The sequence below is a fragment of the Hyperolius riggenbachi genome, chromosome 12 (assembly GCF_040937935.1).
Source record: "Hyperolius riggenbachi isolate aHypRig1 chromosome 12, aHypRig1.pri, whole genome shotgun sequence".
Classification (NCBI taxonomy): Eukaryota; Metazoa; Chordata; class Amphibia; order Anura; family Hyperoliidae; genus Hyperolius; species Hyperolius riggenbachi.
The window spans coordinates 159,859,282-159,877,861 of NC_090657.1; the positions used below are offsets into that span (position 1 = coordinate 159,859,282).

The following is an 18,580-nucleotide window of genomic DNA, read 5'->3' on the forward strand; positions in this document are numbered from 1 at the left end:
GTATGAGGGTCCGTGATAGTGAGGATGACATCGTCCGCATATAGACATAATTTGTGAGATTGGCCAGCCAATGGCACCCCTCTGATCCCCTTGTGGCGATTAATCATGATCGCCAGCGGTTCCATAGCTAAAGCGAATAAAAGGGGGGAGAGGGGGCACCCCTGGCGAGTGCCCCTCTGGATAGAGAATACAGAAGACCTATATCCGCTGTATTGGACGAATGCTGTGGGTGAACGATAGAGAGCCCTAAGCCAAGCCAATATATTAGGTCCGAAGCCCCAAGTCTGGAGGAGAGTGAACAAGTAGTCCCATGACACCGTGTCGAATGCTTTTTGAATGTCTAAAGACAACAGCATCATGGGAGTGCCGCTACTAGAAACAGATGAGATTAGATGTAAAATTCTCCTAATGCTATCTCCCGCCTGCCTGCGCGGCATGAAACCCACTTGGTCCAGTCCCACTAGGTTATTTATAACCGCATTCAATCTAGTTGCCAAAATTTTGGCCAGTATTTTAATATCCACATTTAGTAAAGATATAGGTCTGTAATTAGACCATATAGTGGGGTCTGTGCCAGGCTTCGGGATCATGCTTATGCCTGCCATTAAAGATTCAGTCCCTGGGAGGTTGCCCTCTAGGATGCTATTAAAAGCTTTAACTACGGGGGCCGAGAGTATCTTGGCAAATTTCCTATAGTAAAGGGCGGAAAAGCCGTCCGGGCCAGGTACTTTGTTAATTTTTAGTGATTTTATAGAAAGGAGAATTTCCTCCTCCGTGATGGGGCGATCTAAATTTTGACGCACCTCCTCCAGAACAGGGGGCAATGGGAGAGAGCCAAGTATATTATTCCTGAGTATGTCGTTAGCTTTTGGAGGTTGCTGATATACTTTTGTAAGGCCCTTTTGGAAAATGTCAGCGATTCTTGCAGGGTTACACGTGTGAGTGTTATTTCCTGTACGTAATTTAACAGCTTTAAAGTGGGGATCTAACTGCCGCAGTTTGCGTGCAAACATGGAAGAGGGCTTGTTACAGTTTACATAAAATTTGTATTTGCTCCATCTGAGTTGTTTTTCAGCTGCACTGGAGAGAAAAAGATTAAGGGCTTCTTTGGCTTTAAAAAGAGGGTTAATTGTTGTTTGATATTTTTCTGGCTACACCCCCTTTAACACCCCCCTTTCCTTAATAATTTATTTAAATGTCCCAACTAGAGATGATGTGCCTGGATATTAGAGGCCCGAACGGTTCCAGGCAACTCTGGGTGGTTCGCGATCGCATGCGATCCCGGAAGTTCGGTTCGCCCCCATAATACTCCATTAGGGTCAACTTTGACCCTCTACATCACAGTCAGCAAGCACATTGTAGCCAATCAGGCTACACTCACTCCTGGAGCCACTCCCCCCCCCTTATATAAGGCAGGGAGCGCCGGCCATTACACTCACTCGTGTGCTTGCTACAGTGAGAGAAGGGCAGGTTGCTGCAGACTGTTTCTCCTAGGGAAAGATTAGTTAGGCTCTTGACTTGTTAGCTTGCTCCTGGCTGATTCTTATTGCTATAATAGCACCCACAACAGCTCTTTTGAGAGCTAATCTTGTTCTTATGATCTATTTTTTTTTCTGTGTGTCCCACTCAGGGCCGGGCCGAGGCATAGGCTGGAGAGGCTCCAGCCTCAGGGCGCAGTGTAGGAGGGGACGCACAATTCATTCAGCTGTCATTGCTAATTGTGTTTGAAGCAGAAATAAATAAGAAAAGGCGATACATGGCAGTGACTGCAAGCCAGATAACTAGATATTAAGGTGTTGGGGAGGTTGTGGGCCCTGTGGCGCTTCTTAGTCTAATAGCAATCAGTGTGTGATGGCTGGGGTGGGAGGGATGGAGGGGCGCACTTTGGTGTCTCAGCCTTGGGTGCTGGAGGACCTTGTCCCGGCTCTGGTCCCACTGATCTAACACACTTGTGTTGCATAGACAGCTTTTGTAATTCATACTGTGTGTGTGCCACTGCCAGGCCCAGCACATTCAGTGACTACCTGTGTGTGTGATAGGCAGCTGCACATTGTAATACCCATTACTGCATATACCTAGCTGTTGTGTTGAGTGAACCTACCTCATCATTGCATATATCTACCTGTTGTGTTGAGTGAACCCACCTCATCACTGCATCTACCTAGCTGTTGTGTTGAGAGAACCCACCTCATCACTGCACATACCTAGCTGTTGTATTGAGTGAACCCACCTCATCACTGCATATGCCTAGCTGTTGTATTGAGTGAACCCACCTCATCACTGCATATACCTACCTTTTGTGTTGAGTGAACCCACCTCACTGCATATACCTACCTTTTGTGTTGAGCGAACCCACCTCATCACTGCACATACCTAGCTGTTGTATTGAGTGAACCCACCTCATCACTGCATATACCTAGCTGTTGTATTGAGTGAACCCACCTCATCACTGCATATACCTACCTTTTGTGTTGAGAGAACCCACCTCATCACTGCACATACCTAGCTGTTGTATTGAGTGATCCCATCTCATCACTGCATATACCTACATTTTGTGTTGAGTGAACCCACCTCATCACTGCATATACCTACCTTTTGTGTTGAGTGAACCCACCTCACTGCATTTACCTACCTTTTGTGTTGAGTGAACCCACCTCATCACTGCATATACCTACCTTTTGTGTTAAGTGAACCCACCTCATCACTGCATATACCTAGCTGTTGTATTGAGTGAACCCACCTCATCACTGCATATACAGTGGGTTGCAAAAGTATTCGGCCCCCTTGAAGTTTTCCACATTTTGTCACATTACTGCCAGAAACATGCATCAATTTTATTGGAATTCCACGTGAAAGACCAATACAAAGTGGTGTACACGTGAGAAGTGGATCGAAAATCATACATCATTCCAAACATTTTTTACAAATAAATAACTGCAAAGTGGGGTGTGCGTAATTATTTGGCCCCCTGAGTCAATACTTTGTAGAACCACCTTTTGCTGCAATTACAGCTGGCAGTCTTTTAGGGTATGTCTCTACCAGCTTTGCACATCTAGAGACTGAATTCCTTGCCCATTCTTCTTTGCAAAACAGCTCCAGCTCAGTCAGATTAGATGGACAGCGTTTGTGAACAGCAGTTTTCAGATCTTGCCACAGATTCTCGATTGGATTTAGATCTGGACTTCGACTGGGCCATTCTAACACATAGATATGTTTTGTTTTAAACCATTCTATTGTTGCCCTGGCTTTATGTTTAGGGTCATTGTCCTGCTGGAAGGTGAACCTCCGCCCCAGTCTCAAGTCTTTTGCAGCCTCCAAGAGGTTTTCTTCCAAGTTTGCCCTGTATTTGGCTTCATCCATCTTCCCATCTGACCATCTTCCCTGTCCCTGCTGAAGAGATGCACCCCCCGAGCATGATGCTGCCACCATCATATTTGACAGTGGGGATGGTGTGTTCAAAATGGTGATGTGCAGTGTTAGTTTTCCGCCACACATAGCATTTTGCATTTTGGCCAAAAAGTTCCATTTTGGTCTCATCTGACCAGAGCACCTTCTTCCACATCAGATTCAGAAACCCGGAATTGGGTTTGGCACAATACATAGCTCCATGAAAAAAGAAGGACAAGACTCAGAATCAAGCAGTGAAAAGAACAAAAACACATCAATTACATTTACATTGCTCATTATACCTAACAAAACAACCTGTATACAGATCCAGTTTGACAAGGGATAGAGTTACACTTTCGGTGTGATCGACTGATTGATTTGTCATTTTCACGTGGCACGCTTGGGGTGGGAGGCTGGTGATGGAACTGATGGGAGAATGTGCAGGGAGTTCAGGAGGCTGACAGCTGAGGGAAAGAATGAGTTCATGTGTCTGGCGGTCCTTGTGGAGATGATCCTAAGCCTCCGGCCCAATGGGAGCAAACTGAAGTAGCAGATGCCTGGGTGGGAATAGTCATTTGCTATCTTCAGTGCCCTGGAACGCAACCTTGTGTTGTATAAGTGTGCAAGTGAGGGGAGGGGTCTACCAATGATCCTCTCTGCTGACCTAATGACCCTCTGTAGTTTGTGCTTGTCACTGCAGGTGGCGCCAGCATTCCAGACCAAAATGGACGAGCAGAGGATCGATTCAACGGTGGCAGAGTAGAAGTTTGTTAGAATCTCTTGGGCCATGCCGAACTTCCTCAGTTGGTGAAGTAAGTAAAGTTTCTGCTGGGCTTGGATTATGGAAATGTTAGCCTTCCAGCCGAGGTCATTGGAGATGGTAGTGTTCAGGAGACGGGCGCACTGTACTCTGAAGATTTTGCACACATGGTTGTTGTGTCCCCCACATGGCTTGTGGCAAACTGCAAACGGGACTTCTTATGCTTTCTGTTAACAATGCCTTTCTTCTTGCCACTCTTCCATAAAGGCCAACTTTGTACAGTGCATGACTAATAGTTGTCCTATGGACAGAGTCTCCCACCTGAGCTGTAGATCTCTGCAGCTCGTCCAGAGTCACCATAGGCCTCTTGACTGCATTTCTGATCAGCGCTCTCCTTGTTCGGCCTGTGAGTTTAGGTACACGGCCTTGTCTTGGTAGGTTTACAGTTGTGCCATACTCCTTCCATTTCTGAATGATCACTTGAACAGTGCTCCGTGGGACGTTCAAGGCTTTGGAAATCTTTCTGTAGCCTAAGCCTGCTTTAAATTTCGCAATAACTTGATCCCTGACCTGTCTTGTGTGTTCTTTGCACTTCACGGTGTTGTTGCTCCCAATATTCTCTTAGACAACCTCTTGAGGCCCCCACAGAGCAGCTGTATTTGTACTGACATTAAAATTATATATGCTCAGCGCAGAGTCCAAAAACAAAAGACGAGTCTTCAACAAAGGATAAAAGCAGGCAAATCTCCAAAACAATAAATATTGGGTTCACGGCACAGCTCTGCAATCATGGATACCCAAAAAAGGAAAGAGGCTTACCAGCTGGTGACAACCCACATTATAAGGTTGTATCAACACTTTGGTAGAACATCAGGAAGCAACAGTCTGTCCAGGATCCACCAATTCAGCAATGATTCCTCTCACGAAGGGATATCAGTAAACATCATAAAAAACAAACAAACGGCAACTCTAAGTGTAAACCGTTTAATATAGAGTTTTCATAGTAAAAACAGCATAAAAATAGCATAAAAACAAAACTTACATACAGGGCTGTGGAGTCGGAGTCGGAGTCGTGGAGTCGGAGTCGTGGAGTCGGGCAATTTTGGGTGCTTGGAGTCGGAGTCAGGAAAAAATGCACCGACTCCGACTCCTAATGAATTTGTAACTGTAATTAAAATAGAAAATATGATAAAATGTTCTATTTCTCAGATAATAGTAATTAAAAATAATGTATATATACAGTAATAGCTGTGCTTAGTCCACAAAAGTGAAATAAACCAATCAAAATTAGTTACTTGTGCTGCTTCAATAAAGCAGTCCCCGTATTTTTAAGGTCAGATATACATATCTGATTGTGACTGTATATATGATGTGTACACAGGAATCTCTTATATATACTAAATAACATCTATGCTGTAAGAATAAAGCCTGATGTGTAGCTATGTCACTAATAGAGATGGTCAACGAGATGGAAATAATTCTGCATTGATGCTGATTTATGCAAATGTATGCACTCCCTTTGCTGATGAAATCAAATAATTTGATATGTTATTAGAATTTGGTTTGGTGACTACAAATTAAAGGGTAACTGAGACGGATGAAAAGTAAAGTTTTATACATACCTGGGGCTTCCTCCAGCCCCCTTCAGGCTAATCAGTCCCTCACTGTCCTCCACCACCTGGATCTTCTACTATGAGTCCTGGTAATTCAGCCAGTCAGTGCTGTCCGGCCGCATGCCGCTCCCACAGCCAGGAACATTCTGCACCTGCGCAATAGTGCTGCACAGGTGTATGATGCTCCTGGCGGCGGAGTGTGTGCATGCGCACTACGCTTGACTGACTCAAGTACCTGGACTCATAGCAGAAGATCCAGGTGGTGGAGGAGGACAACGAGGAACTGATTATCCTGAAGGCGGCTGGAGGAAGCCCCAGGTATGTATAAAACTTTAATTTCTGTCTCAGGTTACTTTGTTACACAGTAGTACTATACTCTACAGATGCACTCCCCACAGAGCTGCAGGGAATCCACTGAGAATGCTGTGCACATTGAACACAGAGGTGTTGTCTGTTTACAATCTCCTCATTCCCCTGCAGAGTACCTGCACATCATTCTTACATGTACCCACACTTACATTGCCTAGGGCCTGATAGATGTTCTTTGTTCCGGTTTGTACCTTTTACAAGTACTCTTACCAAGGACTAGTTTTAGTCTAAAGGGAATAAATATATTAGTCTACATATCCTTCTCACTTCAGTTGTCTTGTAAAATTCCTAAGCGTTGGCAGTTAAGAGACGAATTTCATGTTACATACTTTTAATCAACAAAATTGTAATATGCAAATTAGAGGAGTCGGAGTCGTGGAGTCGGAGTCGGTGGAATCCTAAACTGAGGAGTCGGAGTCAGTGGATTTTTGGACCGACTCCACAGCCCTGCTTACATACGGGGCCCATGCAATGGGAACCCTGAGAAAGTTGCACGCGTGTATGGGTCAGCAGTAAAGGACAGTATGAAAGTGCCGCCTGTCTCCTTCCCGACCGGTTTCGCAAACTAGCGTCATCAGGGGATACTGACATTAGATTACACACAGGTGTACTCTATTTAGTCATTAGCACTCATCAGGCAATGTCTATAGGCAACTGACTGCACTCAGATCAAAGGGGGCCGAATAATTATGCACACACCACTTTGCAGTTATTTATTTGTAAAAAATGTTTGGAATCATGTATGATTTTCGTTCCACTTCTCACGTGTACACCACTTTGTGTTGGTCTTTCATGTGGAATTCCAATAAAATTGATTCAGGTTTGTGGCAGTAATGTGACAAAATGTGGAAAACTTCAAGGGGGCCGAATACTTTTGCAACCCACTGTACTTACCTTTTGTGTTGAGTGAACCCACCTCACTGCATACACCTACCTTTTGTGTTGAGTGAACCCACCTCACTGCATATACCTACCTTTTGCGTTGAGTGAACCCAACTCATCACTGCATATACCTAGCTGTTGTGTTGAGTGAACCTACCTCATCATTGAATATACCTACCTTCTGTGTTAAGTGATCCCACCTCATCACTGCATATACCTAGCTGTTGTGTTGAGTGAACCCACCTCATCACTGCATATACCTACATTTTGTGTTGAGTGAACCCACCTCATCACTGCATATACCTAGCTGTTGTGTTGAGTGAACCCACCTCATCACTGCATATACCTAGCTGTTGTGTTGAGTGAACCTACCTCATCACTGCATATATCTACCTGTTGTGTTGAGTGAACCCACCTCATCACTGCATATACCTACCTTTTGTGTTAAGTGAACCCACGTCATCACTGCATATACCTACCTTTTTGTGTTGAATGAACCCACCTCATCACTGCATATACCTAGCTGTTGTGTTCAGTTAACCTACCTACCTACGTGAGTGCATGCAGTGTGATATACCACTCCGTGCATACCTGTTAACTGCTGCACCTGTGTGACTGCACTTTGTATTAGTCAAATCAGTGCATACCTTTCACTTCATCCCCCACGATATGGACAAAATGGACAAAACAGGTAGCGGAAGAGGTAGAGGCAGACCCAGAGGAAGGCTACCCGGCACCGACAGGTCTGTGCGAGGTCGTGTTGATGTGATTTCGTGCGGCCCTGGCCCAAAGTACAGTGGTCAGAAGAAGGCACGTCCCATCACCTCCCAAGATTGTCAGGACGTGGTTGACTATTTAACACAGAACAACTCATCTTCCCCAACCACCAGCGCTACTACAAGCACCACATCCGCTGCATTTGACACTTCGCTGGAGTTATTTGGTGGTGAAATCACAGATTCACAGCCACTACTGCTACAACAAGATGAAGGCACTAAGCACGTTACACCACCTCATATGTCTGAGTTAGGTGGCGACACTATGGACGTAACGTAGGAGGAGGATGATGAAGTAACTGCTGTTGGTGCAGTTTTGGAGTTGTCTGAGGCAAGCGAAGCTGGACAGGATGATTATGATGATACGGATCCCACGTATGTTCCCAATAGAGGAGATGAACAGGGGGACAGTTCAGAGGGTGAGTCAGAGAGGAGTAGGAGGAGATCAGTTGCTGGAAGAAGCAGGGGGAGCTCATCGTCAGAAACAGCTGGTGGCAGTGTCTGGCGCCATGTATCGCCACCTATGGACAGCCAGCCAACATGCCCTTCAACGTCAGCTGCTGAGGCCACCGTAGTGCCCACACCCCAGGGTGGCTCAGCGGTGTGGAAATTTTTTGATGTGTCTGCCTCAGATCGGAGGAAAGCCATCTGTTCTCTCTGTCTCCAAAAATTGAGCTGTGGAAAGGCCAACATTCACGTAGGGACAAGTGCGTTATGAAGGCACATGGAGAAAAGGCACAAACTGCAATGGGAAGAGCACCTGAGCAAAAGCAGCACACAAGAGAAAAGCCACCCTCCTTCTCCTCTTCCTCCTTCAGGTGCAGCATCTTCAGCCGCTTTCTCACTTGCACCTTTACAGCCACCCTCCTCCACTCCGCCTCTGCCCTTGAGCGGTTCCTGCTCCTCTGCCCACAGCAGCCAGGTGTCAGTGAAGGAAATCTTTGAGCGGAAGAAACCAATTTCTGCCAGTCACCCCCTTGCCTGGCGTCTGACAGCTGGCGTGGCGGAACTGTTAGCTCGCCAGCTGTTACCATACAAGCTGGTGGACTCTGAGGCTTTCTGTAAATTTGTGGCCATTGGGACACCGCAGTGGAAGATACCAGGCTGCAATTATTTCTCTAAAAAGGCGATACCCAAACTACCATAGAGTAGAGAGGCAAGTGGTGTCATCTCTGGCACACAGCGTTGGGTCAAGGGTCCACCTGACCACAGATGCCTGGTCTGCCAAGCACAGTCAGGGCCACTACATTACTTACACAGCCCATTGGGTCAACCTGGTGAATGATGGCAAGCAGGGAGTATGTGGCTGTGCAGCGGACCAACTTGTTGTGACACCTCCACGGCTTGCAGGCAGGCCTCCTGCCACCTCCTCTCCTTCTCCTCCTACTCCATCCTCTTCGCTGTCGTCCTCTTCCTCCACCTTGGCTGAGTGGCAGTTCAGCTTTACTGGTGCTGCCATCTCCTCTCCAGCTACACAGCCCCATCTCCCCAGAGCCTATGCTGCATGCAAGGCATGATGGTGTCACGCCATCTTAGCATGTCTTGCCTCAAAGCGGAGAGTCACACTGGAGCAGCTCTCTTGGCTGCTCTTAACAAACAGGTGGATCAGTGGCTGACCCCACTCCAGCTGGAGATCGGCAACGTGGTGTGTGACAACGGCAGCAATCTCCTTTCCACTTTGAATTTGGGAAAGCTGACACATGTACTCTGCATGGCACATATGCTGAATCTAGTCGTACAAAGATTTGTGTCAAAGTACCCTGTTTCCTCAACACCTGTGGCAGCACAGAGGGGGGAGGAGGAGGAAGAAGAGTCGTGTGGAGAAGAAGAGGAGTTAGACTCGGATGATGAGGAAGGTGTTTCTGTGGAGGAGGAAGAGGCGGCGGCAGAAGAACGACCACAGCAGGCGTAGAAGGGGGCTTGTGCTATTAAATCCCGTGGCATTGTTCGTGGCTGGGGGGAGGAAGAGGACTTACATGACGTCACTGAGGAAGAGCAAGAGGAGATGGATAGTACATCTGGATCCAACTTTGTGCAGATGGCGTCTTTCATGCTGTCCAGCCTGTTGAGGGACCTCTGTATAAAAAAAACCTCAAGGGCAATGAGCTGTACTGGGTGGCCACGCTACTAGACCCTCGGTATAGGCACAAAGTGGCGGACATGTTACCAACTCACCAGAAGGCAGAAAGGATGCAGCACATGCAGAACAAGCTGGCAGCTATGCTTTACAATGTGTTTAAGGGTGATGTCACACCACAACGCAAAGGTACCACTGCCAGTAATCCTCCTCCCATGTCCACGCAGGCAAGGATAGGACGCTCCAGCGATCTCATGGTGATGTCGGACATGCGGACATTCTTTAGTACAACGCCTTGCCTTAGCCATTCCAGATCCACCCTCCACCAACGCCTGGACCGGCAGGTAGCCGACTACCTGGCCTTAAGTGTGAAAGTAGACACTGTGAGCAGCGATGATGAACCCTTGGACTACTGGGTGCGCAGGCCTGAACTGTGGCCAGAGCTGTCCCAATTTGCCATCCAACTTCTGTCTTGCCCTGCCGCAAGCCTGGCAGTAAGGACCTTCAGCGGAGCTGGAAGAATTGTCACTGAGAAGAGAAGTCGTTAAAGTCACAAAAGTGTTCAGTACCTCACCTTTATCAAAATTAATGAGGCATGGATCCCGGAGGGCTACTGCCCGCCCCAAGACTAAGTCAGTCCCCACACACAGCATCTCTGACTGCCTGCCCCAAGACTAAGTCGCTCCCCACACAACATCTCTGCCCGCAGGCCACTTCACTGCCTTCTCCACCACCACCAACAGGGTCCAGGACTCCAGGTGGATTCCTGAATTTTTAAGGCCGCTGCTAGCAGCGGCCGCTATACTAATTTTTCTGGTGCGTGTACATGCCTGCCTAATTTTTCTGGCTGCACTGCAGCTGCAACAACAAAACAAAAGGCATGTACATGTGCCAAATGCCCCTTCGTGATCATTATCTTGCCGCGGTGAAGGGGCTTGCGTATCACAATGAAGCAGTGACCGCCGGCTATGAGTGTCTCGGGGGTTGGCACACCAAAGATAATAAGGTTGTTGCTTCATTGTGGTCAGACCAAATTTGATCAGCTGGGCAGTCACTGTTCTGTCATTCAGCTACCTCAGCCCAGCGACCAGATGAGCTGGAAAGCCGCCATTACCTGCACTCTCGTCATGGTGCGCAGTAGTCCAGCACGGCCGTCACTACACAAACAGCTGTTTGCGGTGTGTTACACAGTGAGTTTGGTGTGTCAGTGTGAAGCAGTACACTAATTACACTACCTGATTGATGTATACACATGCAAGATGTTTTAAAGCACTTTAGGCCTGCTATTTAGCATTCAATGTGATTTCTGCCCATAAAACACTGCTTTGCGTCCAATTCAGATTTTTCCCTGGGACTTTTGCCATGTATACCACTCCGCCATGCCCCCTCCAGGTGTTAGACCCCTTGAAACATCTTTTCCATCACTTTTCTGGCCAGCATAATTTTTTCTAGTTTTCCAAGTTCGCCTGCCCATTGAAGTCTATTGCGGTTCGCAAAAGTTCGTGCGAACCGAACTTTGGCGGAAGTTCGCGAACCAAAAATCGGAGGTTCAGGCCATCTCTACTGGATATATATGTGTCTTTTCTTTTTTTTGCACACGCCTTGACAATTTTACAAAATTACAGGCGACTGCATGTGAAACTGGAAAGGTAATTTAAATTACATTACATTAAAAAAAGGCTTACACAAGAAAATGCTCTAAATATATATGTTTTTCTTTAAATTCGCATTTACATCAGATTATCATTTTTTTTTTCATTATGTTTGCATATAAAACATCACGGGACTTTAACTGCACCCTCAGAAAAGTCCAAAAATATTATTATTTTCATCAACTATTGGCATCAAACCAATATTCTTTATTTCATTTGTATTTACGTTTTTGTGTACTTGTACTTAATGAGGGATTTAACGCCATATTAACTTAAAGAGAATCTGTACTCTAAGATTGTTACAATAAAAAGCATACCATTTTATTCATTATGTTCTCCTGGGCCCCTCTGTGCTGTTTCTGCCACTCCCTGCTGCGATCCTGGCAAACAAAAGACATGGCTGCTAACCAGCTTGTGATAAGCTCAGATAAGCTTAGTCTGTGACTCATGCAGAGCCTGCAGGGGGCCTGGAGAGGGTGTGTATAGCTTCTATCCTATCACAAGCAGAGCAGCACATTCCTGCCTGAGCCCGACAAAGCCGTCAGAGGAAAGAAGATTAGATTATATAACAGAGATAATACAGCCACTGTGCAACTAGGAAAGGCTGCAGTAAGACAGACCACATTAGAACAGGTATAGAAAGTTATAGGATAGAAGAAATAAGGCTGAAAATTTTGTTATAGAGTCTCTTTAAGAAATTATTTATTTAGCTTACCTATTCTGCTTTTACTGGTCACTGTCAGAAATGTGATATGAGAAAAAGATTTGTGCTGGCTTCCATTTTTACTGTTTATCTGTGATGCAACAAGTGACATCACTTCTGCACTTTTTTCTTTTTTTTCCAACCAAGCTTAGTGTTAATGTATCCTCCCTTCTGCCACATCTCACTGTCCCTCCTGCAGCAAACATCACCTAGACAGCAGGATTTAATCACTGAGTAACCTTTGCCAAGGAAGGGGATTCCATTACCTTCTGGTGATAGTGTTGTTTTCTTATTTGAATAAGGAAGCTTTCTGCTATTTGCATGCTGAGATAAGCTTTTTACTGTAGCGGGAAACAAAAAATCTTCCCACAGTCCCACTAGCACTGCAGTTAGGCAAAGGCACCCAGTAAAAAGAGAAAAAAGGTTAACATTTTTAGATTATTTTTTTTTTAAAAAGGAGCTTTACATATATTTTTGGGGCAATATTTTTAGCACTCTTAAATTTTGGATGCTTCAACTCTCTTTAAGTGTTCATATAAATGGAGCCTTGATCAAGAAAGGACTGTACTTGCATTCTCAAATATACCACGTTTATCATACTGGCGCATCACATCTCTTGTGTACAGGATAAAGCTGGCCAACTAACTACTCAATTATAACTTGATTTGTTTGACAAACAATTATTTTACGATCATCGATCAACATTGGCGAAGCAATCTTTCGATCAATTTTTAGTCCTCAATATCATACCATCAATCTTAATATTGATTTAAAACAAAGTCGAGTGATAATTGAATAGTTTATAGCCAGCTTTAGTCATAACATTGTTAATGATCAGGCTGTTTCAAGCTGCAGGAGATTTGACTATAGTGCAATGTCTACCTATGGGCAGTTTGCGCTGATCCCAGCTTGTAGAATTTTCTCATAAAATGTCTCCACTGCTTGAGAAGTGTTGCCTTGCTTTTCTAAGGTTGTAAATGTTTCCTTTATTTTTCCTTATCTGTGTGAAAAGCTTAGCAGCACTTCAGCAAACACAGAGTAGGACTATAGAGCCATTTCTTATTGACAAAAATAGGAGTGACAACTGATATGTCTTCATCTTAAAAATAATGCAAATGCACTGCATAACTGATGGACACTGTAAAGCTAAGTACCGATGTGCAAGAACTGTCACCAAGACATCATCCTTAGCGATCATTGATGCTTAGGCACCTGAGTGGGTGGGCTATGAAAAATAGCTGTCTTTAGTGGTCCATTATGGTAGAACACAATCTACGTTATGGATGTTATGGGACACTTGCACTGATGGAAGGCCCAAGAGGTTCAGGAACTATCATCTCAGGCAAGCTTAAAGGGAACCATAGATCACGGAGAAAAAGTTATACATACCTGGGGCTTCCTCCAGCCTGCCGTCCTCCGCTGCCTGCGTCTACGAGAACCGGCTCCCCGCTGTTCAGTCAGTCGGAGCCAGTCTAAGCGTAAGGGAAGTGCACTGTTTGCGTATCTCTGAAGCAGTGTATGGAGAGATACATAAAGGGCGCACTTCTCTAGAGTAGCCCGGCTCCGATGACATCAGTGACGGGAGCCGGTTCTCGTAGATGCAGACAGCGGAGGACGGCAGGGTGGGATCGATCAGCGCGTATGGGGCTGGAGGAAGCCCCAGGTATGTATAACTTATTTTTCTTTGTGCCATCTCTGGTTCCCTTTAAAGAGAGTTTGAAGCCATTATAAAATCTTTTTTTTTTTTACCCTCTATTTATCTTAAGCAGTATAGGTAGAGCTGAAACACTGCATTCCTGCGGCAGAACAAGTGCTTTATACCTCCCAAATCCCAGGGCAAACATCCACGACTTTCAAAGTTGTGGATTTTGCTGCCTGGGGAGGCAGAGCTTAGTGCTGTAGCTCTGCCTCTACTGGAGTCAATCTGCAAGCAGATCTCCGCCTCTGCCACCCCTCTCAGAGGTGGCGATCAGCAGAGATTGACTCCAGTAGAGGCAGAGCTACAGCGCTAAGCTCTGCCTCTTTCAGGAAGAGCTGCCTGCATTTTGCCCCGGGGATTTTGGGGGTAATAAAACCTCATTCTGTCACGGGAATGCCGCATTTCAGCTCTATCTATACTGCTTAAAACAATTAGAAGGTAAAAAGAAGATTTTATTTTGGCTTCAGACTCTTTTTTTAATGATAATAAGCCAGTGCCCAACGGTGCAGAGGCCGACCTCGCCAGGTCATCCTGTACTGCGCCACGTGCGAGTGATTGACAGCAGCACAGTAAAGAACGACCTGGCAAGGTCGACCTCCGCACCGTAGGGGAACGGGAGCCAGCAGCTGAGTTTGGAGCTGCGGCGAGGGACATAGCGGCTGCCAGGGGTTGGAGAAAGCCCTGTGTAAGTAGATGCCCTTTTATTTTGCAGCTCGGACATTCATACAAACTTCTGGAGTGAGAGTGATATGGAGGTTACCACATTTATTAGTGTTTAAACAATATCTTTTGCCAGGCAGCCCTGATGGGAGCTGGGAAAAAAGGGCGCAGGCAGCTAGTGGACAAAAAGGGCGCCGCCATTCACTCCCATAATAAATAACGTTTAATGGGCGCCGAGCAGGAAAAAAGGGCGCCGGAGCTAAATAAAGTTTACAAACGGCGCCCGGAGATGTTTAATGATTTATAACAGAGCTTGTGGTGATTTACGTTTATAAAATGCACCAGTGCCGAATAACGTTTATAAAAATACTAATATTTAGGCACCACCAGGGGAGTCTTAGTGCCCGTTCAGATCACAAATGCGGATGGCCATGCGTGCGGAACGCATGCGGAAACGCAACGCGTACGAACGCACGCCATCCGCGTTTGTGTGCGTTGCGTGGCTGATCCCATCACTGAAAAGTGAATGGGACAGCCACGCGTTTTAGCAAAATCTGCGTGCAGCATGCGTTCCCGGACCGCACAGGTCCGGAACGCATGCAGTGTGAACATCAGACATTGCATTCTATGCCATGTCTGATGTCGTGCGTGTCGGCCACCTGCACGCGTTTCCAAAACGCGGCTGGAAACGCGTGCAGTGTGAACGGGCCCTTAGGTTTAGGCACCACCAGGGGGGTCTTAGGTTTAGGCACCACCAGGGGGGTCTTAGGTTTAGGCACCACCAGGGGGGTCATAGGTTTAGGCACCAACAGGGGGGTCTTAGGTTTAGGCACCACCAGGGGAGTCTTAGGTTTAGGCACCAACAGGGGGGTCTTAGGTTTAGGCACCACTAGGGGAGTCTTAGGTTTAGGCACCAACAGGGGGGTCTTAGGTTTAGGCACCACCAGGGGAGTCTTAGGTTTAGGCACCAACAGGGGAGTCTAGGGGTTAGGGATAAGTACAGGGAGGGTTCTGTGTGAGAGTAGGGTTAGGTATAGTTTTACTACAATTTTATTAATATTTACTAATGTTTTACAACATTTATTACGAATGTAGTTATATTTATATCATCGTTATAAAGAATATTTTCAGATTTTATTATAAGAACAAACCATAAATGAAGGCTATTCACAATAATATACAATTATAACAATCATATATTATCGTTATTTTAATAAACGTAATTCTAAGTTTCACTTTTGAAACAGGGAAGATTAAAGTTTTCACAATTGCCGATTTCATAAACATTATTTAATGATTTATAAATTTGTTAAACATTATTTGTAAACGAAATATAGCACACTATTTTTATAAACGCTATTAATGATTAATTGTTAATTAGCGTTTACACCCCGCGCCCTTTTTGTCCGGGCGCCCTTTTTGTACGTACGCGCCCTGATGATCTTTTTGACTGTTGTAGTGTCTGAATCACACACCTGAAACAAGCATGCAAAATAATCTTGTCAGATTTTTGAAACATCTAATCTGCTAAAATTAGTAAAGGGAACCTGAAGTGAGAGGGATGTGGAGGCTGCCATATGTATTTCCTTTTAAACAATACCAGATTGCCTGGCTGTCCTGCTGATCCTCTGCCGCTAATACTTTTAGCCATAGCCCCTGAACAAGCATGCAAATCAGGTGTTTCTGACAAGATTCGCTGCATGCTCTTTTGGTGTGTGATTCAGACACTACTAATGCAGGACTGCCCAGCAGCTGGTATTGTTTAAAAAAAAATAAAAAAAAATGGCAGCCTCCATATTCCTCTCTCTTCAGGTTTTCTTTAAAAAGTACCCGAGGCAGATTATATATAGATTATAGGACACAGTGGCATGTTCTCTGCCCAATGACATGCCTATGTGTCCTTCTTTTGCCGCTGTCAGTCCCCCCTCAAAGCTAGCGACAATGATTGTCGCTAGCCTCCTTCTGCCCCTTTCAGCCATCAATTACTTCACTCCCCCGCCTCCATCACCTTGCTCCCCCACCTCTGCCAGCTTCCTCCAATCAGCAGCTAAGCCATGACCCAGGAAGTACTTCCGGGTTGCGGTCATATTGGATTTCTTCTGCAGGTGATCGGATGTTAAACAGGGTGATTTAGAGAGTGGCGCAGATTCCTCTGGGAGGTGGCGTGGAGCAGGTAAGTATGTTATATATATATATATATATATATATATATATATATATATATATATATATATATATATATGTATGTATGTATGTATATGTATGTATGTATGTATGTATGTTTATTTATTTTACTCTTTTCATGCCACCACAGGTTCCCTTTAAGCCTTCTACACATGTACAAGGCATGTCACCCGGCAGGGATAGGGACTTGTTCCCCTGGGTGGCATTGCATGGCCAACACTGTACAGACATGTCAATGGCTTACACACACGCGTTCTGTTGCTATGTGGGGGGAAGGGGTCGCAGGAGTGATGTCACGTGGGGAGAGCAATGCTCGATTTGTCAGGCTGGCGGCTAACTGATGTGTCAGGGGCAGGGCCGGACTTGCATCTCAGGAGCCCAGTGGTGTAGCAATAGGGGGTGCAGAGGTTGCAACCGCACCGGAGCCCTTGGGCAAGAGGGGCCCCGAGGGGCCCATCCTCAACCGCAGTATTAGCTTTATATTGGTCCTGTGCGGGTAATAATCACTTCTATAGATGCTTTTAATAGTAGTAATCATTAACAACCTGTTCCCCATACCCTCTTTGCACTTCTGACACTGTGGTTGTCCTTGGCAGGTTTTGGTGTGCCGTATAAATTGTTATGTATACAGTGCCTGGGGGGCCCAGTGTAAAACTTGCACCGGGGCCCAGAGCTCCTTAGCTACACCACTGCAGGAGCCGATAGGCACAGAAGTTCTGACACCCTGATCTCGGCCCTCCACAAACCCTCAAGTCCCAACGTGAAAGCAGGTTACCCCACCAAACTGCACCATAACTGTTTTGGCTGCCCCCATTTTCTTACTGCCCATCTAGCCCTCTATGTTCCCTCAGTGGTGAGCTGCTTGGCTCCATTCACGTAGCATAAGAGCTGAATGGGACTGTCCATCCAGCTCTCTAGACCTGTGCCTAGCCTGACTAATGCTAAATCCAGCCCTGGACAGGGAGCACTGTATCCAAGCTAGATTCTTGGCAGATGCAGTCATTATCGTCCACCTCGGACGTGTTTAATCAGCCTGTGTACAAGGCTTTAGACTAGAGCATACATGTCAAACCCACAAAGTGGGCAGCCACTAGACATTGAGGTTGGCCCGCAACTTGGTCTCAGTGTTCACTTTCGGCCCACTTTATGCTTTAGAGGAAGAGGATCAGCAGGAAAGCCAGGCAATTTGTATTGTTTAAAAGGAAGTATGTCAGCCTCCATATCCCTCTCACTTCAGGTGTGCTATGAGTTTAATTAGTTTCTCTCAGATGCAACAGCAGCTGCTACAGAATTGTGTTGCCGGTACAGTTGTCCCAGGATTGATATTGGAGGTAGAGGGTACTTGGTTTTGTGAAGTCACCACACTAGGTTTGTCATGGTTGTGGAAATTTTGAAGCACTGTTACTGGCCCCCAGATAAACTCGTCTTGTGGCTTGTACAGCATCCAGGCCTCGTGCACCAGAATCTGACGCTCCCTCTTGTCCCTCACAGAGAATATAAAATAGTCCAACACGCTTCTTTTTAAGTTTGACAAGTGCCCATGCATCAAGGTTTCCTGCAAAAAGAATCTGATAAGAGACCTCTGGTGGATTTCATAGCCCATTTCCCCCAAACTCTTCAGGATTCTGGTGATCCTCAGGTAATTGTGGGAAGACCTAAGGAAATAAATGGAAAAAAAAGAGCATTAGTGATCATTTGCTTCCTTAAAGTAACACAGTCCCTCTTTGTGAACAAAATCCCTCTCTCCCTCCTTTTTCCTTATTTGTCCCTCTCAAGACTGATGTACAGATTTGTGTAAATAAATATTTAATGGACTCT

General features: G+C 45.7%; 2 protein-coding genes across 30 annotated transcripts in view; one reads left to right on the forward strand and one right to left on the reverse strand.

The window, feature by feature from the left end:
• GATA5 (GATA binding protein 5) overlaps window positions 1–18,580 on the forward strand; it is a 2,064,317-nt gene that overhangs the window by 158,841 nt on the left and 1,886,896 nt on the right. The window contains exon 1 of one of the 28 annotated variants that reach the window (XM_068262914.1): window positions 4,161–4,199. The exons of 26 other annotated variants lie outside the window; for them this stretch is intronic. The gene's annotated coding sequence lies outside the window, so the exon portion shown is untranslated. Of the gene's footprint in view, window positions 1–4,160; window positions 4,200–18,580 lie in introns of those variants that run through there. One more of the 28 variants, XM_068262903.1, reaches the window with a different exon arrangement.
• Window positions 15,854–18,580, reverse strand: part of LOC137541415 (opioid growth factor receptor-like) — a 62,913-nt gene continuing 60,186 nt past the window's right edge. For both annotated transcript variants that reach the window (XM_068262691.1, XM_068262690.1), the window contains one exon: window positions 15,854–18,417. In XM_068262691.1, the coding sequence (XP_068118792.1) occupies window positions 18,027–18,417 (391 nt within the window). In that variant the 3' untranslated portion in view covers window positions 15,854–18,026. The remainder of the gene's footprint in view (window positions 18,418–18,580) is intronic.